The sequence below is a fragment of the Capsaspora owczarzaki genome (assembly GCF_000151315.2).
Source record: "Capsaspora owczarzaki ATCC 30864 unplaced genomic scaffold supercont2.4, whole genome shotgun sequence".
Taxonomy (NCBI): Eukaryota; class Filasterea; order Ministeriida; family Capsasporidae; genus Capsaspora; species Capsaspora owczarzaki.
Window position 1 is genome coordinate 79556 of NW_011887295.1, and position 23811 is coordinate 103366.

Here is a 23811-nt window from a genome sequence, read left to right on the forward strand (position 1 = left end):
GAGAGACTTTGGATTCACGTAAGTGAACAACTTTTCATCGGTGCAAGTCGATCATCAGCATGGAAGCTCCACGTTCTGCTGCTTGAGCTCGACGCGAATGGCATGGAAGGGCTTGTTGTCAATGTTTTGGATGTTGTGGAGTCCAAGCACGCCAAAGTAGAGAATCTTGCCGTTGGCAAACGAGCTGCCAGCATCGTACAGGACGGGATCCGTCACCGCGGGAATGGACTGGTGAATCACGGCACCAGTGGTCGCCGAGGTGATGAGAATGCCGGCATTCTTATCCATGATAAAGACAGCCGGGTACGGGCTCGTGTGGTTGGCCTCGGTTTGCCCAGGATTGATCGTCACGTCGAGCACTCGGATGACTTCATTTTCCAGGACAACCTTCTCGGTTTGATAGGCAGCAACGGGTCCATCGAGCTCCGGCCTGTTCCAAGGGAAGCACTTTGCCGTGGGGACGGGGTCTACGACTCTGTGTCAGCGGCAGCATCAAAAAGGAGTTTTGTTAAAAGCCAAAAACCACCACCAACAACAGCGCATCTTCGCGGTCAAAAACGTACTTGTACGGCATGTCGTAACGCTCAATAGCGGCGCGTCTGGCAAACTCCATGTCAGTCGAGTCCACGCATGGCACTGTGGGGCAGGGGAGCTGGGAGAAGGACGTGTTCAGGGTCTTCATCTCGAGTCGGATGGCGTGGAACGGTTTGTTGTCGACGTTCTCGACGCTGTGCATGTCGTTTCTGATGCAGCAACGATAATTTCAGTCAATACGAGCGAGTGTGAGAAAGGGTTATAGGTCGTTCACACGCAAGACAACTCAACATCTTGAACTGACGGTGCCATAAAGTAGACGCGACCGTTGTCAACCGTCATGGGTGAGTTGTAGTCAGAGACGGGGACTGGCGGCGGCAGCGCAGGCACTGTGGTGATGATGCCATGGGCGTTGTAATGGCGGACGCTGGACGACTTGTCTTCCATAAAGAGACTCGCGCGTGGATGCGTGTGGTACTGGCACAGCAGAACAACAAGTGAAGTAAGTCACAATGGTGAGACAGACGGCGCTTCCAATACAGTGAGAGAGCTCCATTAAATTTTGCTCCAATCTTTTGGTCAATGCGCATTCAACCCAGGCAAAAAAAAGTTGAGCCACGACAATGGCAATGGTTGAGCCATACTGCGGACAAAACAAGGGCTCAATCAGAATCAAGATTGGTGGTGAATTTGTTTTTTGTAGTTACCCGGTTCTTTGGAGAAGGCGCGTTGGTGACTTCAATGACGCGGACTTGAGTGTTTTCAAACATGACTGAGAAGATGAGAGTGGGCGGGGCGGGGGGGGGGGTTGAGCGAGTGAAACGCGAGAGAGAGCGGAGCATTAGCGGCAGGGATGCGACCAGTCATAACGAGCGACAAAGGCCAAGCGAGAGAGACACACACATACACACACACACACACACACACACACACACACACACACACACACACACACACACACACACACACACACACACACACACACACATACCAATGTGGTTCAGAGGGGCAGCGCGCGCACCGTCGAGGCCAGGATTGGTCCACGGGAAGCAGTTCGCGGTCGGGATGTTGTCGGGATTGGTTTCACCCGCCTGCACGTCGGTTCGAATGCAATACGATGGTGAGTCACTGCACACATAGTCACAACAAGCTCAGAGTGTCGATTGGGTTGCAGGTGGTGGTGGTGGTGGTGGGGAATGGTAACCTGGTGTGATGGAGCGGCAAGCAAGGCGAGCAGCGCAGCCACAGCGACCGGCAGCCAAAGCGAGTGCTTCATGACAGGAAGATAAAATGGACTGATCGTCAGGTCTGAATTTACGAGATCAGTTTGAGATGCAATGTGGTTGATGAGGAGCGTTTCTCTGGCGACAGATTCTCCTCCACCTGCGCCGAATTCTGGCCCAAAATGTTATGATCAGAGATCCTTCCACGAAGATACGAGTAATGGGTTGATGATGAGAGTGATAATAGGGAAACAAGAGACTTCACTTATACAAAGCGACGAGTGAACACACTCCAAATACAGATACACATCAATCCATAACACATTGACATGATGGCGCTGATTGCTTTTTGCAGTAAACTCCCTGGTACGCTTCGAGTCCTCAGTAAGGCGATGACAGATTGATTTTCGCTCAATTTCACCTCAATCTCGAATCCCGTCTTTTTTTTTTCCAGCGCTCTTGGCCGCCCAAGTTCAAGCCAAAGAGCAACAATCTCGAATGTCTCTCTCTCTCTCTTTCTCTCTTTCTCTCTCTTTCAAGCAACGGGGAAGGCGCAGTTGGGGCAGCAAGCAACCTCGAAGCGCCTCGCACTCGCTGGAAGTTGCTCGAAGAAACCAAACGTATTTAAAAGCCGACCAACTTTTTCCCGTTTTGTAACTCAGTCTTCTTTTTCCTTTCTTTTTGAAGTCTTTCTCAGTCTTCTTCTTCTTCATCCGAATCTCAGACAATCAATCAACATCTCATTCCTTTTCCTTCCTTATTCCTTGACTTTGCCTTTTCTCTTTCTCTCTCTTCTGAAAGCGAGGTCCTCCAAAGACTCGAACACAAAATCGCCACTTCTTCGCGTTTTCTTTTTCGCCTTTCTTTTCGCTTTTCTTTCGCTTTCTCGACAACCTTTTTTTTTTAAAAAAAAAATTTTTTTTTGAATTTCGCACTCTGACGCTTTGACTTTTACACAAAGCAAGCTCACAAAGCAAAGCAGCACAATGAACCCCGAGCACTTTACCGACAAGACGAACGCACTGCTTGCGGCCGCTCAGCAGCTCGCGCTGGACAACGCCCACGCCGCAATGACCCCGCTGCATGTCGCCGTGGCGTTGTTTGCTGACGAGGACGGCCTCGCCCGGGCAGTCTGCCAGCGCGCAGGCGTCGACTTTACCAACTGCGAGCGCGCACTCAAGCGCCAGCTCAACCGCACGCCCAGCCAGGACCCGGCGCCAGACCAGGTCGCGCCAAGCTCGGCGCTGATCAAGATTCTGCGGAGCGCACAGACGGCGCAACGCAAGCAGAGCGACTCGCACCTCGCCGTAGACCACCTCTTCATGGCCCTGTTTGAGGATCGCCAGGTCGCCGAGGCGCTCAAGGAGGGCGGGCTCACCCAGACCGCGCTCGACGCCGCCGTCAAGGAGGTCCGCGGCAAGCACAAGGTCGAGTCCAAGTCGTCCGACACGGCCTACGACGCGCTCGCCAAGTACGGGCACGACCTCGTTGCAGATGCAGAGGCGGGCAAGCTCGACCCGGTCATTGGCCGCGACGACGAGATTCGCCGCGTCATTCGCGTCCTCTCCCGCCGCACCAAGAACAACCCCGTGCTCATAGGTGAGCCTGGCGTCGGCAAGTCCGCGATTGTCGAGGGCCTGGCTCAGCGCATTGTGCGCGGCGACGTGCCCGACAACCTGCGCTGCCGTCTCATCTCGCTCGACATGGGCGCGCTCGTTTCCGGCGCCAAGTACCGCGGCGAGTTTGAGGAGCGTCTCAAGGCCGTGCTCAAGGAGGTCGAGGACTCGGACCGAGGCGTCATTCTCTTTATCGACGAAATCCACCTCGTCCTCGGTGCCGGCAAGGCCGACGGCGCCATGGACGCTGCCAACCTGCTCAAGCCCATGCTCGCCCGCTCGCTGCGCTGCATTGGTGCCACCACCCTCGACGAGTACCGCAAGCATGTCGAGAAGGACGCGGCCTTTGAGCGTCGCTTCCAGCAAGTGCTGGTCTCGGAGCCGACCGTCGAAGACACCATCTCGATTCTCCGCGGCCTGAAGGAGCGCTACGAGTCGCACCACGGCGTGCACATTACCGACAGCGCGCTTGTCATGGCTGCCCAGCTTGCCGGCCGCTATATTACCCAGCGCTTTTTGCCCGACAAGGCCATCGACCTGATGGACGAGGCCTGCGCCAACACGCGCGTTCAGCTGGACTCGCAGCCCGAGATCATCGACCAGCTGGAGCGCCGCCGCCTGCAGCTGGAGGTCGAAGCGACCGCCCTCGAGAAGGAGAAGGATGCCGCCTCCAAGCAACGCCTCAAGGCCGTGCACGACGAGCTGTCCCACATCAAGGAGGAAATCCAACCCCTCGTCATGCGCTACGAAAGCGAAAAGCGTCGCGTCAACGAGCTGCGCGACCTTCGCCAAAAGCTCGAAGACCTCAAGACCAAGGCGGACACGGCCGAGCGCCGTCGCGACTTGGCCCTCGTGGCCGACTTGCGCTACGGTGCCATCCCCGAGCTCGAGCGCAAGATTGCCATCCTGACCCAAGAAGAGGCCCAGGAAGAGGCTCGCCTCCGCGAGGAGGAGGAGCGCGAAGCCAAGCGCCACCGCGAAGCCCATGACGCCGAAGAGCAGCAACGCAAGGTCGACGGCCGGCTTTCGCCCAGCGCCTCTGCCAAGACCAAGACCGGCGCCAACCAGCCCTTCTCGTCCTCTGGCCGCCTTGTGACTGAAGTGGTTGGCCCCGACCAGATTGCCGATGTCGTGAGCCGCTGGACGGGCATCCCGATCTCGCGCCTCAACCAAAGCGAGCGCGATCGCGTCCTGCACCTTGCAGCCTCCCTCCACCGCAAGGTGGTGGGCCAGGACGAAGCTGTGGATGCCGTTTCGGAGGCGATTCTGCGCACCCGCGCTGGCCTCGCCCGCGAAAACCAGCCGACGGGCTCCTTCCTCTTCCTCGGCTCGACCGGCACCGGCAAGACGCAGCTGGCCAAGGCCCTGGCCGAGGAGCTCTTTGACGACGAAAAGATGCTCATCCGCTTTGACATGAGCGAGTACATGGAGCAGCACTCTGTCGCCCGCTTGATTGGCGCCCCGCCCGGCTACATTGGCCACGACGAGGGTGGCCAGCTGACCGAGCGCGTTCGCCGCCGTCCGTACTCTGTCGTGCTGTTCGACGAGGTTGAAAAGGCCCACCCTCAGGTGTGGAATGTGCTGCTCCAGATTCTCGACGATGGCCGCCTCACGGACTCGCAAGGCCGCACTGTCAACTTTTGCAACACGGTCATCATCCTGACGAGCAACCTTGGCTCCGAGTACCTTGTCAACGGTGGCATCGATGCCAACGGCGAGCTCAAGCCCGAGGCCAAGGACCGAGTGATGGGCGCCGTTCGCGGTCACTTCCGCCCAGAGTTCCTCAACCGTCTCGACGACATTGTGATCTTCACGCCCCTCGACAAGAGCCATCTCCGCCAGATTGTCCAGCTGCAGCTCAACTCGCTTGCCACGCGTCTTGCGCAGCGCGACATTCAGATCGAGCTCGATCCTTCCGGCGCCGACCTTGTGCTCAAGGCGTCCTTTGACCCCGTGTACGGCGCGCGTCCCATGCGTCGCTACATTGAGCGCAACCTGGTCACGGAGCTTGGTCGCATGATCATTTCCGGCAATCTGCCCGACCACAGCATTGTTCGCATCTCGGCCAACCGCGAAACGAGCAAGTTTGTCTTTAGCGTCGAGCAAATTGAAGCGACTGGCCGCACTTCCGCCACCCCGATGGACACTGAGAATGAAACCAAGGGTGCTACAATCGAAGACCTCGACAACACCAACAACGACGACGACGAAGAGGACGAGGACGAAGACGAGGATGAAAATGAGGATGCGGAGGATGAAGACCACACGACTGCCGGCCGTACGTTTCGGCCCTTCAAGTCGAACAAGGTCGACGACACTGCCAGCGACAAAGGACGCGCCTCATCCCGCCGACCCTTCAACACTGGGCGCACCGGCCCCATCAGCGACCGCCCATAAGTCCGAGCGAAACGGCTCCAAGCGGCCTGCCGACGACGCGCCCGCTGCCCACTCCCATTCCAGAAAAAAACCTCGAGTCGAGCCGCCAACGTCAAAGCGGCCTGCTGCAGATCCTGTCGATGATGGTCACAGGCCGTCTCGTCGCTCGCGGCTCGATTAGTGCTTTGTCTTTTGTTGTTTTGTTTTTTTTGTTTGCATGTACTGTATTGTTGTATTTATTTGTACAATACCAATTGAGATTATTTTTGACTACGGTTGGCTGTTTCCATTGTTTGGACTCGTTCATTTGTGCACATTGTCGACGGGCACAGCAGTAAGGGAGTTTTTCGTTAGTTTCATTCTCAATCCAAAGGCCAGAATGGAAGCAAGTATTTCGAGATTTGAAGATTTATGACAATGATATGACAATGATAAAGCCACATGCACACTGTCGCCAACAAAACGGAAAAACAACAAAAAGGCGTAACAACTATCGAGTCGAGTTTTCTCCAAACTGCATTCACTCCCTGGTGGTTTAGAGGGACTTGGGGCCGGATGTGACCGAGAAGAAGATGAACATGAGCATCATGATGCCACCCTGTGTGCACATGGGACAATATCGGAAGCAACATTTGAGCGAGATTGCTCCGCCGACAAACAAACCGCACGTCAATCCTTTCCGACCACCACCACAAACTCACAAATCCAATCTCCAGCGATCCAAGAATGATGCCAGTGTTGCCGGTAGCACCGAGAGAAATGACACCAACGAAAACCTGTTGGGGAAAGCGACAACGGCGACAAATGTTAGCAGGCGTGTTTTGGAGATGCAGAGCGAGCACAGCGATACTATGACCAACGTACGTGGACGAGCGACAGGACATTCCACTGGTAGAGCGACGGGAACCAGTTCTTGAAGCGAATAGTGGCAATAAACGCGATGGCGCCAAAGATCCTGCCACAAACAAACAGTTCAGCATCATGCGAGAAAACAACGCCGCACCATGTCACTAGATCGAACGTACATGAGACCAGCGCCGTAGCAGCAGTAGGCAAACTTGGTGTTGTATGTTTGACTGGAGCAAAAGAAAAGCAGACAAGTTGAGCATTTTGTCATAATTTCAACGCTACTTTACGTTCAAACTTACGTCCAGCAGACTTCATCGTCTTGACCAGATTGGGTCTTGCACCACTCGAGCTTGGTGTCGTTGCGTGCCTGCTCGAAGCAAAAACAGAACAAAAAAAAGGATGAGAAGGATAGTGAGTTCAATTTTTTCGCTCGACCAAGTGCTTCCCGTTGTCGATAACTCGAGTCGATTCCTGTACCTGAGAAATGATGCACATGAGGCCGACAGCGATGGCGCCGATAGCCCAGAGGGCAGCCATGAGCTGCACAAAAGTGATGATGCCAAGCGGAATCCAGGGCTCCTTGCCAGGCTCCATGCCGTACTCGACGTTGCTAATCACAGCCATGAGGAACATGGTGAGGCCAACAAGGATGGCAAAGCCGCCGAGAATGATGCCGAGGTCTGCAAAAGCACGAAAAGGAAGAAGAAGAAAAAAAAACGGCAACGAAGTGTTAGCCGCAAAGAACACGAGTTTGGTTGTTAGCAAGAACAGGCACCAACTTACTAGCAGCGGATCCGAGCGTGCAGATGCCAGTGCCAAGAAGAGCCACACCGCAGTACCGCCAGGGCTGTTTTGTTTGGTTTGATGAGTTCCAAAGAGCTGTCCTAACACTACCAACACAAAACGTGGCAAAAATGCAATTGTACCTGAAGAGCAGGGAACCAGCCCTCGCTACGAGCGCCAACCATGAAGAGGATGCAGCCAAAGGCACTGTTTTGCAGCCAAATTCACAACATGAGTGAGAGCCGAACTATTCCCCCCAACAAAACGATGCTCCAGAGGACTTACACGAGCACACCGCCATACAGGGTCATGGCGTAACCAGCATTGGGCCCATAGTTCTGATATCCGCAGCAAATCACATACATTGTTGTTGAGCTGTCAAAGTTCAATCGTTCGCTGTTGGAGTTTTTTTTTTTTTTTTTTTTTTTCTTGTTTCATACATCTTCCCAGCATGCTTCCGTCGGTGAAGTTTCGCAGTATTGGAGATTGAGGCTGGATCCGCTTCCGAGCCTGAATATCAAACGAGTTTGGATGAAAGGTGAGTCGGAAGTGAAAAAAGAAAACAAAATCAAAAAATCCACAACAACAGCCGAAAACCGAAGCGACAACAACAACAAAACCAACGAACGACAAAAGTGCGAGCGTTTGGACGACGAAAGAGCACGTCATTGGTCGATGATGAGTGATGAATGATGAGAGTGCAGAGTAGAGTAGAAGAGTAGAGCAAGAGTGCGATTCCATAGACCAAAAAAGCATGTTCTCTCGCATTGTTCAGTTTTCGGCTTCGGCTTCTCTTCTCTTCTCTTTGGTCGCTTTGTTTTTTCTCTCTCTCTTCTGCAACTCTGTGCAACCTCGCTCTCGATGACCACTCATGATGCACACACGCCGTCTTCTTGATGCTTCTGCTTATTGCTTCTTCGACTTCGACTTCAACTTCCTTTCAAAATCTCAATTCTACTGCTATTTTGCCACAAAAATTCCTCTTTTTTTTTTTTTTTTTTTTTTTTTTTTTTTTTTTTTTTTGACTCTTCCGCTTTTGCTTTTGCTCGTTGTCTTTCATCGTCATCGTCATCATCATCATCAGCAGTTCCGCCGTTTGTTCACTACTTTCATCCAAACACACACACATCACACATCACAAATCACACAAAGCAGATCTGCCACAGTTCACGAAACAACAAACAACAACAACAACCCGCAAAATACAAAACCGATCTTTTTTTTTTTTTTTTTTTTTTCCTTTTCAACTGCTGCTGCTTCTTCCCATCGTCCAAGTGCACCGCTCAACACCTGCACACACTCGCTACACACACACACGCACGACTTGCTAAGGAGTAGACAAAGCGGGAAGCCCAGCCGCGGGTCGCCCCAGTTTGTGCCAAAGTCACCCCATTTCTCAATTGGTTTCGCTGGTTTCGGCATCTCGCCGCTCTCTCATTCTTCCCCACACACACACACACAACATCAACCGCGGCAAATCCATTGAAATAGAATGCATGGATGGATGGATGGATGGAGTTGAAACTCGAGGCCCTCACCCGCCGTTCTTGAGCTGCAGAATGCCGCAGACAATGACACCGATGCACGAGAGCACCGAGAGCACTTGGACAAAGCGAACGGCACCAGGGGACACCATAATGAAAATGAACAAAAAAAGAGTGATGAGATTGTGCTGTAATTGCAAATCAGAGCGACTTGAATTGTGATCAGCGAGAGAAAGAGCGAGAGAGAGCGAGAGAGAGCGAGGAGCAATTCTGAGACATGTCAAAAGATTGCTACTTTTTGATGCGATTGAATTTGTGATACAAATAAAGGGGATGAATAGTCAGTCTGCTTTCTTCTGTCCCCCAAGATTCTCAGTGATGGCGGCGGCGGCGGCGACTGCGACAACCATCGACGAGCTCAAGCGATTGGCAGCCAAGATTGACACAACGCTGCAGCCTCAGCCGCCAGCCACGACCACTGCAGAAGCCCAGTCATCACTGCACACCCAAGCACGAGGCCTGGTCGCCTCCAAGCATGCCGTGAGCAGCGCGTCATCATCACCAGCGAACCAAGCAAACCGCACCACACTGGCTGTGCGACCCGCGCAGTCCCAGTCCCAAGCTCAACCTCAACCTCAAGCCCAGTCTCAAGCTCAAGCTCAAGTCGACTATGTCGTCCTGACTGGCATCATTGCACAGCTCGAGTAGGTCGCAAACCTGTTGTGTTTTCCAACTCAACATCTCACTCACCGACTGACATTGAATGATGGACTCTTGTTTTTGTTGTTTTTGTTTGGCAACGGTCTGATCATGGAACAGGAAAACCACAGTCGATACAGAAACGCTCAGGCAGACGGGCATCGGGAAGCGTGTCAACGCCATCCGGAAACACTGCGCCGCACGACTTGAAACACTCTCAAAGGGCGCCAATCGGCATGTCAAGCCAGATCTCGTGTGCCAACAATTACAAACCCGTGCAGCAAGTCTGGTCGAGCGATGGCGAAAGGCGGTCGAGCTGGGCGAGGCCGCAACAGCTCCAAACAACCGAGCGGCCGTGCCACCAAGCTCCCATCATGCTACTGGCCCTAGCCCGACAACCAAGCGCCCCAATGAAGCATCCACAGACACTCCGCCAACTAAAAAGCTGCGCTATGACGACCCAAACCCCCCGGCCGCTGCTGCAACTCCCTCCGCATCCCTTCTTCGGATAGCAGCGCCGCCACCGTCAGCCGCCGCCGAATCTCCCTTTGCGAACATCCCAGCATCGTTAATGCCATCGGCACCCGCAAGCAGTCGCACGCCAAGCTTGGCACCGCATTCAAGCGCAGCCCGCCACGACCCGTTTGCTCGCAGTGGCGGCCGCTCTGAAAGCACCCACCACCACACTGTCACCTCCACCGTCCATCGGGCGATACCATCCCTGACAGCCATGTGTCAACATGTCATTGCAACCCATCTCGAGCGCTTCACCTCGTTTGGAAACCTGCTTCCACTCGACGCATTACTTCCTGCATTGCAACGGTGCACCCCTCGCCAACTCGTTCGCGTCGAACTGAACAATGTCGATCTCGTCGGCAGTACCGACGACATCTGGAAGCGTTTGACAGAGTCCACGTTCCCGGGTGTCGCCCCACAGCCAAACACTTCCTGGCGCGAGACATTCTTTGCCCAGCAACGGTTCAATGATTCCAAGGTTGATCGCATCGGAGCGCGTCTTCGGGCATTGAAAGAGTCGTCTGCATTGCAACAACAGCAGCATGCAGTTCAGCAGTTGAAAGCCCCGGCGAACGGTGGGTTTGGAACACGGTCGCCGACGCAACTCTATTCGATCACTGCAGCAGTATGTTGGGTTCTTTTTTGTTTTGGCGTTGTGCAATGTGAGGAGTGCAATTTCTATTGGAGGTGCTGATCTTGCGACCTGTGTTGATCCTCAATCACAGATGAATCAGACCCATCGACCAGCGACGCAAAGACCCGCCGGCTCCGTTCGCGCCCCAATGTCTGATGCCCAGATCAAGCTGAACAAGACGAAACGGACGATAGCGCAGGCTGTCATTCGCGAGCAAGCCTATACACCCATGCGAAAATGATTTGCTGCTGCTTTTGTGCAACACATTTTTTTTTTTTTTTTTTTTTTTTTTTTTTTTGCGAGCACACAGATCAGATTTGCGCCACCTTACGGTCAAAGCGACAGATCGAAACGAATAAACTATGTCTCACTTGACTCAGATTGTACCATCTACTAAACCCTTGAATCTATTTCCTATCTGGATGAGCTTCCGACAATTGATTTTGAAGCGGAGCCGATCCAAATTGGTGCAGTTCCCTTTTTTTCGTTTCTTTTTTTATTTCGGTTTTTTTTTTTCTTCGTCTTTCAGCAATGGGTAAAAACCGTATACATCCCCCATTATCTGCACTATTCTCTTTCACTCACGCACTTCACTTTCTCACACTCGCACCCGCACTTACACTCACTCGCACACTCACCCGTACACGCACGCGCGCGTGTGCTTCGTTGTCGAAAAGTAAAGGAAGACCAACAAATGGGCGGGAAACGGCTTTTATGTTATCCGGCACTCGCCCCTCCCCCCAACACACACATATATATATATCCCGATGTGAAGCTCTGGTTTACTAGCATAGCACCTTTGGCATGCTCTCTTCCCGCCCAAGCGCTTGGCAGGTTTTTTTTTTTTTTTTTGGTCCCCTGGGACGTGACGAACAACCAGCGATCTTGTTTTCCCGCGCTTTTTTTTTTTGGTTTTTTTTCTTGGTTTGTACTCACGACGCCTGTTTCGCACCATCAACTCATCCTGCAGAGCGCATTCGAAGGCTCTTTTCAACTCTACGAGCCAAGCTGCCCAATACGAGCGAGGTGGTTAAATCGCTCGACCATCTTGCTCGACGCGCGCTCTCGCACGTAGTGATCATAGCTGCGACCATAGCTTGGCTGTCTTGGCAATCCTACCAAGAGCAAGAGGACGTGGGTGTTCTCGTGCTTGCGGACGCGTTTGTGATTTGGCTCCTGGTCGCGGCGACCACAGCTTGTGTTCGCCCTGAGAGAACATCTGTCAAGTTGATTGTTTGCGTAGCGACTGTGCTATGCGGCTCTTACCCCCCGCGGCTCTGGGTCTATTGTATTGCCTTTTTGTTCTTGGTTTTGATTCTTGGCGTTATCGCGGTGTGTGTGGCCTTCTTTCAGGCTGTGCCTCTCGCCGACGACAACCCTTCTTTCTGGTCCAGATTCTTTGCAGTTGTTCGTCAAACGGGCAAGAACAAAATGCGCGACTTGTCTTTCGGCCCGCCTCAAAAGCACTGGCCAGATTTGAAAGATGGCTTCAAGAAATGGACCTGGGATGCCTTTACAACCAAGTATTTCGGAAAATTACGTGAAGCCGCGACTTTGCGGTTCGACCAGCAGCCACGACTTTCCGAGGGTTGCGTCCGAATCTTCGTATGGAAACCGCACGCCGCGGTGATTGACGGCATCACGAAGAATGAGAAGGAGTGCTCAGTGGGTCACATTGCTCTAATGTTTCTTCCGCCCCTCGACCAAGCTGGTGCCGCCCCCGCCGCTGCCCCCGTCGCCGTCGCCGTGCCAAATTATATCAGCTTTTGGCCAGTTAAAGAAACAAAAATGCGTCTCCTCGATGATCGGGGCCAGCTCGTAGACTGGGAGAGTGATATTGACGACCTTCGCGATCCAGACTATGTGGTGGAGTTGGAGTTCAAACCTGCACAGCTGCAGTTGATGGCAAACAAGGCGGCCGATCTAAAAAACCAACATAGCAACAATAGCATGCGGTACAACCTCCTCAATTCCTTCGAATCCTGGATCTTGCCCCGCCGACCTTCTCGCTACTTGAACTGCTCAACCTACGCGTGGATGATTCTTGACACAGCCGACATTTCTAAAGTCTTACGCGCTTCGAGGTGCGAACCGGCTGATGTGGCTCGTCTCACACGCACAACTCTTGCTGGTATGGGCGTTCTTCCCTCTTTGTGCAAACCGCTCGAAGAGTTTTTCCAGTTTTTCCCGATTCCTGTCTTTTCTCCTGAGACGGTCTTTTACATCTTGAACTATTATCTGCACTTTCAACCATCGGGCGCATACAATCCTAAACTGAGAAAGAACGGAGCCCCAGATAGACGCTATCGCGAACATCGTGGGAATCTAGTTGCCTGATTTTCCTTCTCGTTGTTTGGTGTGTCTGTCAGACTCGAATGCTGCCATGTACCTTCCAACCAATACATGTGTGGTTCACGCGGCTTCTTGCGTTCGAACCTTAGAGTACTGTTACACTGTATGCCGAACTTCAGTAGCGACCAAACAATGCTCAGAGACTGGGATCACTAAAAACTGTATGTCTCTGGAGGTAGGTTGTAAGTGGACTGGTATGCCAGCTGACTGGTGCCTAGTCTAGACTGAACTTGAGGGTCCAGCCAATTGTGAATCGTCTTTCCAGTGATTTGGACCATTCCAAAAGAATTGTGTTTGGCTTGTGTGATCAGTTGAACAGCGCAAATCGGGCTGCACTGTAAGCTACCGCTCAGACTCTTAACAACTGCTCAGTTCTGATTTTGTGCACTCGTTGTTGAATCCAAAGCTTCAAATCTCAGACAACCCCCCTTCCCCAATGCCGGACGTCGGGCTCGAGACCAGCGATGCGCTGCGGTCGCTCTTCTGGTTTGTGATTGTCGCACTATGCTGGGGTGCAACCAATCCATTCATGGCCGCGCGTTCTGCCGCGGATCGTCCAACCGGTCATCCTCACTTGAGCCGTGCTGATGCTGCTGCTGTTGCTGCTGCTGCTGCTGCTGTTGCACGCCCGGCTGTCCGTCTATCACTTTCACGATGGCTAGCTGAGCAGTTCACCAACGCTGTGCTGCGGTGGCGCGTGAGTGTGCTGCAGCATCGATGGGTTGATTCGCTTTGAAGATTTGGCGCCAAATTTCTGAGATTATTGTTTGGTTCCGAGTGTACTCACTTCCCCATCGATGTGTTCAGTTTATCATTCCGTTTGCAATCAACCAGGCAGGCTCGCTGATCTACTTTGTCACACTTGGAAGTGCTGGTAACGTTCCGTGTTTCCGCATTTGATTTTCTGGTTGGATTTCGCTCACATGAAACGGTCACGATTACCCTGCAGATATCTCCATGGCTGTTCCCATCACAAATTCGCTAACGCTGCTGTTCACGTCGATCGCTGGCCGGCTGTTGGGCGAACCTGTTCGCATGAAGGGTAAAAACGTGTGGTTGAAACTTGGAGAAGGACGAATCGGTGGCCAGCTCATGCTTGGCGAACTCTTGTTTGTTCAGAAACCATTGTTGGTGGTGCGTTTATCACGATTGGCGTTGCGTTGTGTGTCACATCGCGATAGTCCAGCTTTGATTCCTGCTGTTGCGAATTCGGGCTCAGCCCTGATCGGTCTGCCTGTCGCCCTTTCACTGCGCTCTCAGCAAAGGACACTCGCACATCCATTCTGCTATGCTTCAGTAGCAATTTCATGTCAAGTTCCGGCCGAGATCGTGACCGTTGAGCGACGATCGCCGGTCGGTTTGTTTCACTTTCCAACAGACCACCTCAAGGCCTCGCGTTGCCCAATTTGCTCTCCAGCACTGCATCCCGTATAAATACACTTGTAATTCATTCTCTTCAAATAGCTCTTCTTCTTCAGGTGACTGTCAGTCCTCTGTTTCCTCCTTCGTTTTTCGTTTCGGGACCTTCCTCTTTTTCTTTTTCTTCCGTCTCTGCTCCAGTCGTGCGCGCGCCCTGTCCACTTTTGCACTAAACCACCTGACTCTTCTAGTCTCTCATGGCGACCTTCTTCAAGCGGTATCGCCGGCAGTCGGCGTCGGTTGAGCTGGAGAAGCAGCGCGAGTTGTTTGAGCAGCAGCAGCTCAAAGTCGGCGGCTCCGAGCCAACCAGCATGAGCACTGTAATGCCCTGCGTTTTATGCCTGTTTTCAACGTGTTGATTCTTAGTGTTGAGTTTGACGTTTGGGGCGTCGATTGTGTGGAGTGAGTAGAGTGAGTGGAGTGGAGTGGAGTGGAGTGAGCGTCATCAGCGCAAAATCGATCAATTGTTTGTGCTTTCTCTTCTTTTGTTGTTTGATTCCGATGCTATGCGCGCAGTTGTTTGACGCGCGTCGTGCAAAACGAGTGACTGTTCGTCAAAAATGCGATTGTGTTTTTGGTTTTGCTGAAATGGAGTGCGAGTGAAGGAACGACGAGGACAAAAAGCAAAAGAAGGGGACGATCGAACAAGAATAAAATAAAAAATAATAATAATAATAATAATAATAAAAAATAAAAAATAAAAAGCAATCGCTGTGCATTGAAAAAAAAAAAAAAAACGAACGAAATTTGTTTGGTTGAATCAAAAGGGAGGGAAGAGTAAGAGGAAGAGGAGGAGAGAAAGGAAAAGAATGGAAGGCTTGAGTGTGATGAGCGATGCAGAGATGACGATTTGGTGGTTGCTGATGCACCATTGATGGAAAGAAAATTCAATTGGAACGAAGCGGATTTTTTTTTTTTTTTCAATGATTCGCCTTCCTTCCTTTGTTGCTTTTGCTTTTGCTTTTGCATTTGCATTGGGATTCGCACTCGATTGATCGTGCAAAACGTGAGTGTGGTTGTTGTTGTTGTTGTTGTTGTTGTTGAACGCACACTCAGGCGAGCCCACCGGCGGAGGAGTTGTTGGATCAAATCGGCAGCAATTTGTGTCCCAAACTCACACGACCAACCCATCCACATCCACATCCATCACACCCCATGGCAATGAGATCAGATGCACCAAAAGACAATCACAACGAAACAACAGCAAAACAAAAGAAAAAAAAAGAAGAAAAAAAAAACAGAAAGAAAAAAGCTGATCCTCACTCACTTGCGCTCTCCAACTTTGTAGCAACCACTCGCGGAGCAGTGCAAGAACATTGACTCGTACGAACTCATGCGGACGCTGGGCACCGGATCGTTCGGGCGCGTCTTGCTCGGACGGGACAAGCAGACGCGGGCGTGGGTTGCCGTCAAGGTGCTCAAAAAGGAGCGGATTGTCAAGACAAAGCAGGTCGAGCACGTCCTGCAGGAGAAGAACATTTTGGCAACCGTCAGCTGTCCGTTCATTGTCAACATGGCCGCCTGGTTTAAGGACACCCGGTCACTGTACATTGTCCTCGACTTTGTCAACGGTGGCGAAATGTTTACGCACCTGCACCACTTTGGCCGCTTCCCCACGCACGTTGCCAAATTCTACGCCGCAGAGGTTGCGCTGGGCCTCGAGTACCTGCACAACCTGGACATTATTTACCGCGACCTCAAGCCAGAGAACTTGCTATTAGACGCCAAGGGGCATGTGCGAATCACAGACTTTGGCTTTGCAAAACGCGTGTACGATCGCACCTGGACGCTGTGCGGCACTCCCGAGTACCTTGCCCCGGAGATTATCTTGTCAAAGGGCTACAGCCACGCCGTGGATTGGTGGGCCCTGGGCATTCTACTCTTTGAAATGATGACTGGACATGCGCCCTTCACCGATCCCAACCCCATGGGCATCTACGAAAAGATTGTCCAGGGCACCATCGACTTTCCAAAGCACTTCCACGCCGACGAAACAGACCTCATCCGCAAACTCTGCACGGCAGACCTCACTCGCCGCCTCGGAAACATGAAGGACGGAGCAGGCGGCATCAAGACGCACCCATTCTTTAAATCCATCAACTTTGATGCGCTCTACGCCGGCAAGGTCGATCCACCGTATGTCCCCAAGGTCGTGTCCGACGGCGATGCGTCCAATTTCGACCAATACCAGGAGGAGCAAATCCAAGGACTGGCGCCGATTCCAGATCCCTACGATGAGTTGTTCAAGGAGTTTTGAAAGCAACCAGGTACTAGAATTTTCGTGTACGTGTGTGTGCAGTATGGATGGGACTGCTGAACGTGGCCGTGGATGTGAATACCAACAGTGACTGACGGGGTGTTTCTATATCCTTGGCAGGTTTACCCTTCTTGGTGTTTGTTTTGTTCTGTTTGAGTTTTGCGACCTACCCTTGTATCTGCTGCCTCACGATCAAGCCCGCTTGACTGAGGCGATCCGATGATACCTGATTGGTGTTTCCTCCTGGTTTTGGTTTTTTTGTTTGTTTGTTTTGCTTTTGTTTTTGATTTTTTTTTTCCTTCCATGACTCTTGCGCTTTGGTTTGTCTTTGTTTTAGCTGTGCTCCTTTGCTGCCAATCCGCTGTTTTGTGCAGCTTGCATCTTTTGTTCTTTCTGCCATGTCTGAGTTAATCTTTTGCGATTATGAATAACAATGCAGATAAGAAAGCCAGCATCTCTTCAATGTTTCAGCATTGCAGCGACCAGTTTGAGAAACAATCTAGATCTTTAACAGCAATAGCATCAACGCACACACGCAACACCATTCACACAACTTGGATGGAAAAAAAAAACACTGAAAAATCAATAACAACTGGAACTAGAACGCCGGGGTCGGCTTGGGCGTAGCCCGTACGCTGTCAAAGAACGACATGGCTTTCGCGGCCGGAGTAGCATTTGCTGCAGGAGCAGCCGTGGCAGCCTTCTTGGCGAATGGATTCACTAGAAAAGCAAAAAAGCAGGTGAGAAAAAATTGTAACACGAGCTCCAACCAAACCCGGCTCAGACACAACCAGCCAGCTGATACAACATACCTCGCTTTGTTTTGGGAGCATCCTCATCAGAATGGTCATCGCTGGAGACGGGCGAAGTGATGGCGGGCTTGGACTTTGACTTTTCAAAAGGGGTTGAGCTCGACGATTCGGTCAGGCTTGCGCGCTTTTTCGTCGCTGAAAACGAGTCCATCGAGTCATCGCCGTCCATGGCCGATGCAAGTCGCTTTTGACCGCCGGACATGGTCGGAGAGCCGATGCTGGCTGATTCGCTCATTTTGGCAAACGTTGATTTGGGGGTGGTGGTTGGAGTGGCGTAGCTCGAGGGAGTGACAATCGTGCGCGCAGGTTGCCGCGGTGTCGTCATCATCGCCGAGGTCGGTGCTGCATGCGACAACGAGTCGTCATTGAAGGAAAAGCCGAACGAGTCATGTGCCGCGCGCGAATTTGACTGTTGAGTCTCCTCCACGTATTCCACAGCCTCTTCTTCGTCTTCCAGCTCGGCCTCGTCACCCTCTTCTTCGGCAGCCTCGGCTTCCAGGAGCTATCCAATGACAATTGATTGCACAACGACATCAAGGTGAATGCCACATTCGATGGTTCTGCAACAGAAACACTTGCGCCGTGACGATGCGACAACTTACCGTCTCACGGACAAGCTGCATTCGATCCACAAGCGTAGGAGCGTTGCTCTTGTATGCATACTGAATCATACGGTCGATGCTGTCCACAGTTCGCAGACGGCAGCACAGTTCGAGAGCGCGCATATGGCGAGAGCTCGAGATGGCGGCCTACAAGCAAGCAAGCAACCAAACACACAAACAAACAAGAATCAAAATCAGCAACAGAAAATCAACATCAAGTCTCCTCGACCCACACAAGGCAACACACTCGCAACCACGTACAGCAATCATCGGGAAGAGATGGCGATCAAGCTCGTTGGCGTGTGCTTCACGATCCTTGTGCGCCTCATAGTCGTGCGAAGCCAGCCACTCGCGATTGTCAAACCACAGTTGACCACGCACGCTCTTCTCCTCCATGGTGGCTCCTCCGTTGACGGGCATGACGATCGGGACGAGCGACTGCACAGCATCCGCCATGCCACCGACAACAGGGTAGCGCTCACCGCCTTTGCAAAGGAGCACGCGAACTTGCGCGTCACTGATGGCAATCGGCCAGAGCCAGTCCGGAGCGTTCTTCCGGGCGCTGGCAAGGTCTGTCAGCACCATCCAAATGCTACCAAAGTTGGCAACCGACAGCACGCGGACAATGCCCAACGAGTCGCAGGTTGCTGGAACGCCAGCCGCCGTGAATCCAACCCACACGAGCGATACGCCCGAGGGAGTGGAGGTGGTGGAAGAGGATGCGGTGAAAGATGCCGACGACGAGGAGGAGGGAGTTGCAGGAGTGGCGGCACTGGCTGCAGCAGTCGCCATGCCAGTGTTGGTCACATTGAGCGCAGCCGTCGCAGCGGCACTCGCAGCCGCCTGGCTCGCGTTGCTCAACGGCAGGTGCCCATGAGCAATGCGCTCCTGTCGGTGCACGTCCAAGAGCAGGTATTTCATGGGCTGCTCATGGCGCAGCGCCGCCTGCTCGCCGTGGTAGACAACAAACAAGCAATCGCCTCGCGCCGTCATGGTCACAACCGGGCCATCAAGGCAAAGCACGCCGGAGGGCACACCTGTGGCAGAGAAGAGACGCAGCTGGTTACGATCGGTTGCGACAGCCACAAAGCGACGCTCGGCCGCAACAGCTCGCGCCGATTCGTTGTCGGGGAGCGAGACCATCCACTCGCTGTTTGGCGCCCAGCTCTCAAACATGCGGTAGCAGATCGTACTGGCGGTAGCGGCACCAGCTTCACTGGCAAACACGACGCCGTGCTCGCTCAAAAATGCAAGAGTGAAATTGTAGTGATCGGTCAGCTTGATGGAGCGTCGAAGTGCGGCGTCGTGGAAGTGTACATCAATGGCTGCCTGTGTGTGCTCGTTTCGGCTGGTAATGTAGCCAATTTCGTTGTAGGCCATGTAGCGGCGTTTGAGCCCAACGGGCGTTGCGCCCGGCTGGAATGCGCCCTGAAGCGGAGACCACTCAATCCGCGAGCTTCCCGAGGATGAAGATGATGACGATGACGACGACGACGACGAAGAGTGACGCGAGGAAGAAGACGAGGATGGAGAGTGACGCGAGCTGCTGCTGGAAGAATGGCGATGCAAACTACTCTTGCTGCTGCTGCTTCCGGGGGTTTTGGTGACATCCTTGCTCGTATCCATCGGGGCAGAGTCTTGGTTTCGCGAGCTCTGGCGAGTAGGAACAGGGGTGGAAGGCTGTGCAGCCGGCTGTTCATCTTCAGATTCGACTAGCTCGCTCTCCTCGCCAATTTCTCCTTCTTCATCGTCACTTCCGACGGTACGGCGGTGCTTGTGGGACTTCTTCTTCTTTTCGGGCTCGGGCTCGGGCTTCTTGACCTCCAGCCCATCCAGAGAGAACGGCAGCGTTGTTTCTTGCGGGGCAGCTGGTGCCACCGATCCAAACGATTGCAAAACATCCGTCCAGACAGTGTAGCGGCCAGCGGCGTCGATCTGCACAATTCAGCGAGGCAAGAGCAAAAGCAAAGGGAAACAAAAAAAACAAAGCAAAGGAGAAGATTAATGAGAAAACCAATCCTGCTAAACCGTTGTCACGGATGCCCGTCTGTACTGTACCATGGCAATGGTCATATCGGTCGGGTGCCAAGCAATGCCAAGGAGTGGCTGGTCTGATTTGAAGCGAGCAATCTGGTGGCGCTTGTCGACATCCCACACGAGGATTTGGCCATCGAGGCTGACGCTGGCCAAAATGCGGGGGTTGCTCGACCAGCTGACGATCGAGATTGGCTGTGAATCGCATCAAGGCAAGAAGAGTGAGCAGAGGTTTGAGGGGGGGGGGCAAAATAGTGCAAGGATGCTTTGTAAGGGCAAAGTTCATGTACCTCCGTGTATGTTTCGTCCTTGAGATGGAAGGCAACGGACCATGCATCACGCTCTAGAATAGAAACCACTGTTGAAGCGTCGAAGCGCCGCCAAAAAGTCAGTCAAAACACGCAGCAAGCTGTCAGAATACTCAAGGACAACAAAAACCACGTACTGCTGCCAGTGGGAAGCGCCAAGAAACGCCCGTCGTGGCGCCAAGCCAAGCGGCATCGATCGTTTACACTGTGTCAGAGTCAAATGAGCGTTGTCAGTCGCGGGAAAGACAACTGGGACAACCAGAAGACTGCCCGGCAAACCCAAAACTTGTTGTTGGTTCACGTACTGAACATCACGAGTGGCCTTCAACGCCTTGGCACTGCGGACGCACTCTTCCTTTTCGACGTTCCAAATCTTGACGGTTCCGTCACAGCTGGCAGAAGCCTGGGGTCGGAGGCAAAGTTGACGCGGACGATGAGCACGAAAATCACAGCAAACACAACAAAACACACAATGTTTTTTTACCAAATAAGTTCCAATCGGGTCGTAGGCAACGCTACGAACGGCGTCAGTGTGTCCACGCAGCGCCTTGAGCTTGGATGGGTCGTGCATGTCGATGATGTACACGTTTTCGGCGCTGTCAAAAGCCAAAGTTCCAACGAACGTGTGAGCCGCAAACAAACACGCGTTCCATTCTAGTGGACACGAGATTCATCACAGGGGCTTACAAGTTGAAGCAAGCTGCAATGGAGCTGCCATCCCCACTGAGCGAGATCGAGCGGACCTCGGAGCCGTGGCGGAACAGCGTCCGTGCGAAACGGCGTGTCTCCGAGCTGAATTGTGTAATGGACATTTGCAATGTGCCGACAACGATCGCGTCACCCTGCAGTAGATGAGCATACAGCAATGTCCAATCGGTGAGCGCAAAAAAAAATTGGCGGGAAAACAGTGTTTTTTTCGTTTTCGGTGACTCACATTGACTGCCAAGCAGACGGGCTCGAGATTGGCGCTGTTGTCCAGGTCCACGGGAGCCTCCGCGTTGGGATCAAAAATGCGAATGGACGCGTCCGCAGCTCCGCACGTAATGATCTTCCCACTGAACAAACAACCAACGAAGTGAGGAAGCAAAGAAAAAAAAAATGCCGCTTTCTTGCGATTGCTCTCCCCTGCCTGCACATGAGTGTATCATCGCAGCCACAGCAGGACCACTGAATTCACGCTGTAAACGACGTGAAAAACGCTGGTGGGAAGACTGGCACAGAGCCAGAGGGCCGCCTGTCGCCAGAAGCAGGAAAACGAGAAGGCGAGATTTTTTTGGCGCCAAATAAAATGGCGGGAAAACTTTTTTTTTTGTTTTTTTTTTTTCTTTTTATCTCTCTTGCGCAAGTGCCGAGAGCTCACTCAGCCTTTATCATCGACACGCAAAGAAAACATTAGGCTGAGCAGCCAACACGAACGCACCTGGAGTGGAACGCAATGTCCGTCGTCCCGCGAACATGCGCAAACTTGGGAACGGGCAGTTGCGTTTGCATTGTATATTGTTGGAAAGAGTGAGCTTGAATTGCAAAGCCAAAAGATGATGGTAAAAAATTCCATGTTGAACAGGACAAGAAACAACAAAAGCAAGATGACACAAAGAGAGGAACAAAACGAACAAAAACAAACGGCTCAACAACAACAACAACAAAAGCGACATCATCGCAGCACAACAAATAGCCCTTCCGCCCCCCCAAAAAAAAAAAAAAAGGATCGTGGTTCAAGTCTCGAGTAGATGCCGTCCGAAACTGCTTGGCGGGCTTGTTGATTCAACAAGAGGAGGGAAAACAACAAAAATTTGCAATTTTAAAAGTTGTCAAGGTTGGTGCCGACAGCGAGTCCACCGATGACTACGCTTGACAAGGGCTCCTCGAGGTGCTTGGCAAGAGCAAGGGCCTGTTTCGTTTTCGTTGAATCGAGAGCGAGGAGCAACGGATGGTTTGAGTAAAAAAAAAAAAAGTTAGAATTTCGCCCAGAGTTTCCCCCTGCCCTACCCCCCTCCCTGCTAGGAAGCAGCAACAAGTTCCAGCCTCCATAAATCATGCATCGCAGGCACCCACCTTGGACTTGAGCAGACCGTACTCGACGGACGGCTTGGCGTACAGGCAGAGCAGCAATCCAGCGACGCGGGTGACGCCGACGCGACCGCTCTCGCAGCCGAGCAACAGGAAGTTCATGGCGGTTGTATCGAATGCAGCCTTGCCTTCGCGCTCGAATGCGTGCCAGACGTTCGCAGCGATGGCGCCCGTGACGCGCGCGCTCTGGTCGTTGTCGCCCGTCAGCGCGATCAGTGTTCCGTTCTGCGTCAGGAGCCTGGTTGGAGCCAACGATGGGGAGGTAAGTGAGCAAAGCCAGATGTCAGCTCGGTGTCGCATCCGATCAATGGGGGAGACGAGGGTAGGGTCAGAGGAGGATGAATGGAGGAGATTTGGAAAGCGAACCCTGCTCGCCCGGCCCACCCGCCCGACCACCCGACCGACAGACCATCATCCTGCCAGCAGCATCAGCATCGGCAGCAGCATCACCGGCAGCATGGATGCGCTGACATGCCTCGCCGCAGTAACTTCCATCTCCGCGTCGTTTCTTCTCTGTCGTCCACCGCCTGGCCGCCCGCCGCTCGCCAGTCATCGCGCACCCGCATCAAGCATCGTTGCATGTGGGACTGCGGGACTTTTGGCACTCGGCTCAGACCGCGCAGACCAGCACATCGCCAGGCAACGAAAAAACCCAAAGCCGACCTCAACAGCACCACATGATTTAATGGCCTTTTCATTTTGTATGGGATTTGCATTGGAGTTTTTTTTTTTTTTTTTTTTTTTTTGTATGGGATTTGCATTGAAGTTTTTTTTTTTTCCTTGGTTTTGTGCATTGTCCGCAGAGTAGGACGCCGACGATGCCGCGCGCCACGTTGAATAAGCAGAAGACGACAACGACGACGATGGCAGTGCCCTTGTGCGATGGTGCAGGACAGACTCTGCGCAGTAAACCCTTCTTCAGTTTCCCCCTCCCCTCCTAGCCTCTCCCCCGGCTCCCACAAGGCGTGCGCATATGAGAAGGGGGGAAACACGACGACACTTGCAGGGTGTGAGTGACGCCAAAGGTGGTCGCTTCCTGAAGCACGCTCCGCAACGCGCGCGGCTTGAGCATTCGCTGTGGTGGTTGATCCATGACTACTGAGAGCAATTCAACACAAAATAGAGTGAGACAGTCCGATGAGGAAGAGAAAAATGAGCCACTCGAGTGTTGATCGTGCTTGCTGCAAGCAAGGTGGACCAGGTCAAACGACTTTGGAAGAAGTCGTTTCGATCGTCAGTCGGC

General features: G+C 52.7%; 9 protein-coding genes across 9 annotated transcripts; 5 read left to right on the top strand and 4 right to left on the bottom strand.

Moving 5' to 3' along the window:
* Window positions 1-54: 54 nt before the first annotated feature.
* CAOG_02824 (hypothetical protein) lies at window positions 55-1810 on the bottom strand (the record flags this gene model as incomplete). The annotated part of the gene is made up of 6 exons (XM_004348587.1): window positions 55-475; window positions 564-743; window positions 839-1011; window positions 1242-1306; window positions 1526-1625; window positions 1739-1810. The coding sequence occupies 6 exons, from the start codon at window positions 1808-1810 to the stop codon at window positions 55-57; spliced, it is 1011 nt and encodes a 336-aa protein (XP_004348637.1).
* A 613-nt stretch (window positions 1811-2423) lies between these two features.
* Window positions 2424-6024, top strand: CAOG_02825 (heat shock protein). Its single transcript, XM_004348588.2, has one exon. The coding sequence runs from the start codon at window positions 2744-2746 to the stop codon at window positions 5768-5770; it is 3027 nt and encodes a 1008-aa protein (XP_004348638.1). The 5' UTR covers window positions 2424-2743; the 3' UTR covers window positions 5771-6024.
* Window positions 6025-6091: 67 nt separating this feature from the next.
* CAOG_02826 (hypothetical protein) lies at window positions 6092-9040 on the bottom strand. The gene is made up of 11 exons (XM_004348589.2): window positions 8920-9040; window positions 7822-7891; window positions 7667-7719; window positions 7525-7588; window positions 7382-7445; window positions 7076-7278; window positions 6898-6965; window positions 6775-6825; window positions 6614-6704; window positions 6451-6525; window positions 6092-6347 (listed from the first exon to the last, which is right to left on the bottom strand). The coding sequence occupies exons 1-11, from the start codon at window positions 9015-9017 to the stop codon at window positions 6285-6287; spliced, it is 900 nt and encodes a 299-aa protein (XP_004348639.1). The 5' UTR covers window positions 9018-9040; the 3' UTR covers window positions 6092-6284.
* A 170-nt stretch (window positions 9041-9210) lies between these two features.
* CAOG_02827 (hypothetical protein) lies at window positions 9211-10980 on the top strand. Its single transcript, XM_004348590.2, has 3 exons — window positions 9211-9569; window positions 9685-10705; window positions 10806-10980. Exons 1-3 carry the CDS (start codon window positions 9244-9246, stop codon window positions 10953-10955), a joined length of 1497 nt encoding a protein of 498 aa, XP_004348640.1. The 5' UTR covers window positions 9211-9243; the 3' UTR covers window positions 10956-10980.
* Window positions 10981-11245: 265 nt separating this feature from the next.
* Window positions 11246-13051, top strand: CAOG_02828 (hypothetical protein; the record flags this gene model as incomplete). Its single annotated transcript, XM_004348591.1, has 3 exons — window positions 11246-11258; window positions 11685-11953; window positions 12068-13051. The coding sequence occupies 3 exons, from the start codon at window positions 11246-11248 to the stop codon at window positions 13049-13051; spliced, it is 1266 nt and encodes a 421-aa protein (XP_004348641.1).
* Window positions 13052-13450: 399 nt separating this feature from the next.
* On the top strand, window positions 13451-14381 carry CAOG_02829 (hypothetical protein). The gene is made up of 4 exons (XM_004348592.2): window positions 13451-13763; window positions 13874-13940; window positions 14016-14108; window positions 14186-14381. Exons 1-4 carry the CDS (start codon window positions 13503-13505, stop codon window positions 14245-14247), a joined length of 483 nt encoding a protein of 160 aa, XP_004348642.1. The 5' UTR covers window positions 13451-13502; the 3' UTR covers window positions 14248-14381.
* A 179-nt stretch (window positions 14382-14560) lies between these two features.
* On the top strand, window positions 14561-17196 carry CAOG_02830 (protein kinase subunit). Its single transcript, XM_004348593.2, has 3 exons — window positions 14561-14805; window positions 15774-16752; window positions 16863-17196. Exons 1-2 carry the CDS (start codon window positions 14683-14685, stop codon window positions 16740-16742), a joined length of 1092 nt encoding a protein of 363 aa, XP_004348643.1. The 5' UTR covers window positions 14561-14682; the 3' UTR covers window positions 16743-16752; window positions 16863-17196.
* Window positions 17197-17241: 45 nt separating this feature from the next.
* CAOG_02831 (hypothetical protein) lies at window positions 17242-21993 on the bottom strand. The gene is made up of 12 exons (XM_004348594.2): window positions 21919-21993; window positions 21433-21553; window positions 21186-21340; window positions 20983-21094; window positions 20804-20901; window positions 20636-20703; window positions 20481-20548; window positions 20215-20385; window positions 18418-20091; window positions 18157-18303; window positions 17555-18056; window positions 17242-17462 (listed from the first exon to the last, which is right to left on the bottom strand). Exons 1-12 carry the CDS (start codon window positions 21987-21989, stop codon window positions 17341-17343), a joined length of 3309 nt encoding a protein of 1102 aa, XP_004348644.2. The 5' UTR covers window positions 21990-21993; the 3' UTR covers window positions 17242-17340.
* A 41-nt stretch (window positions 21994-22034) lies between these two features.
* Window positions 22035-23694, bottom strand: CAOG_02832 (roadblock domain containing 3). The gene is made up of 3 exons (XM_004348595.2): window positions 23573-23694; window positions 22554-22806; window positions 22035-22389 (listed from the first exon to the last, which is right to left on the bottom strand). The coding sequence occupies exons 1-3, from the start codon at window positions 23659-23661 to the stop codon at window positions 22300-22302; spliced, it is 432 nt and encodes a 143-aa protein (XP_004348645.1). The 5' UTR covers window positions 23662-23694; the 3' UTR covers window positions 22035-22299.
* Window positions 23695-23811: the final 117 nt, after the last annotated feature.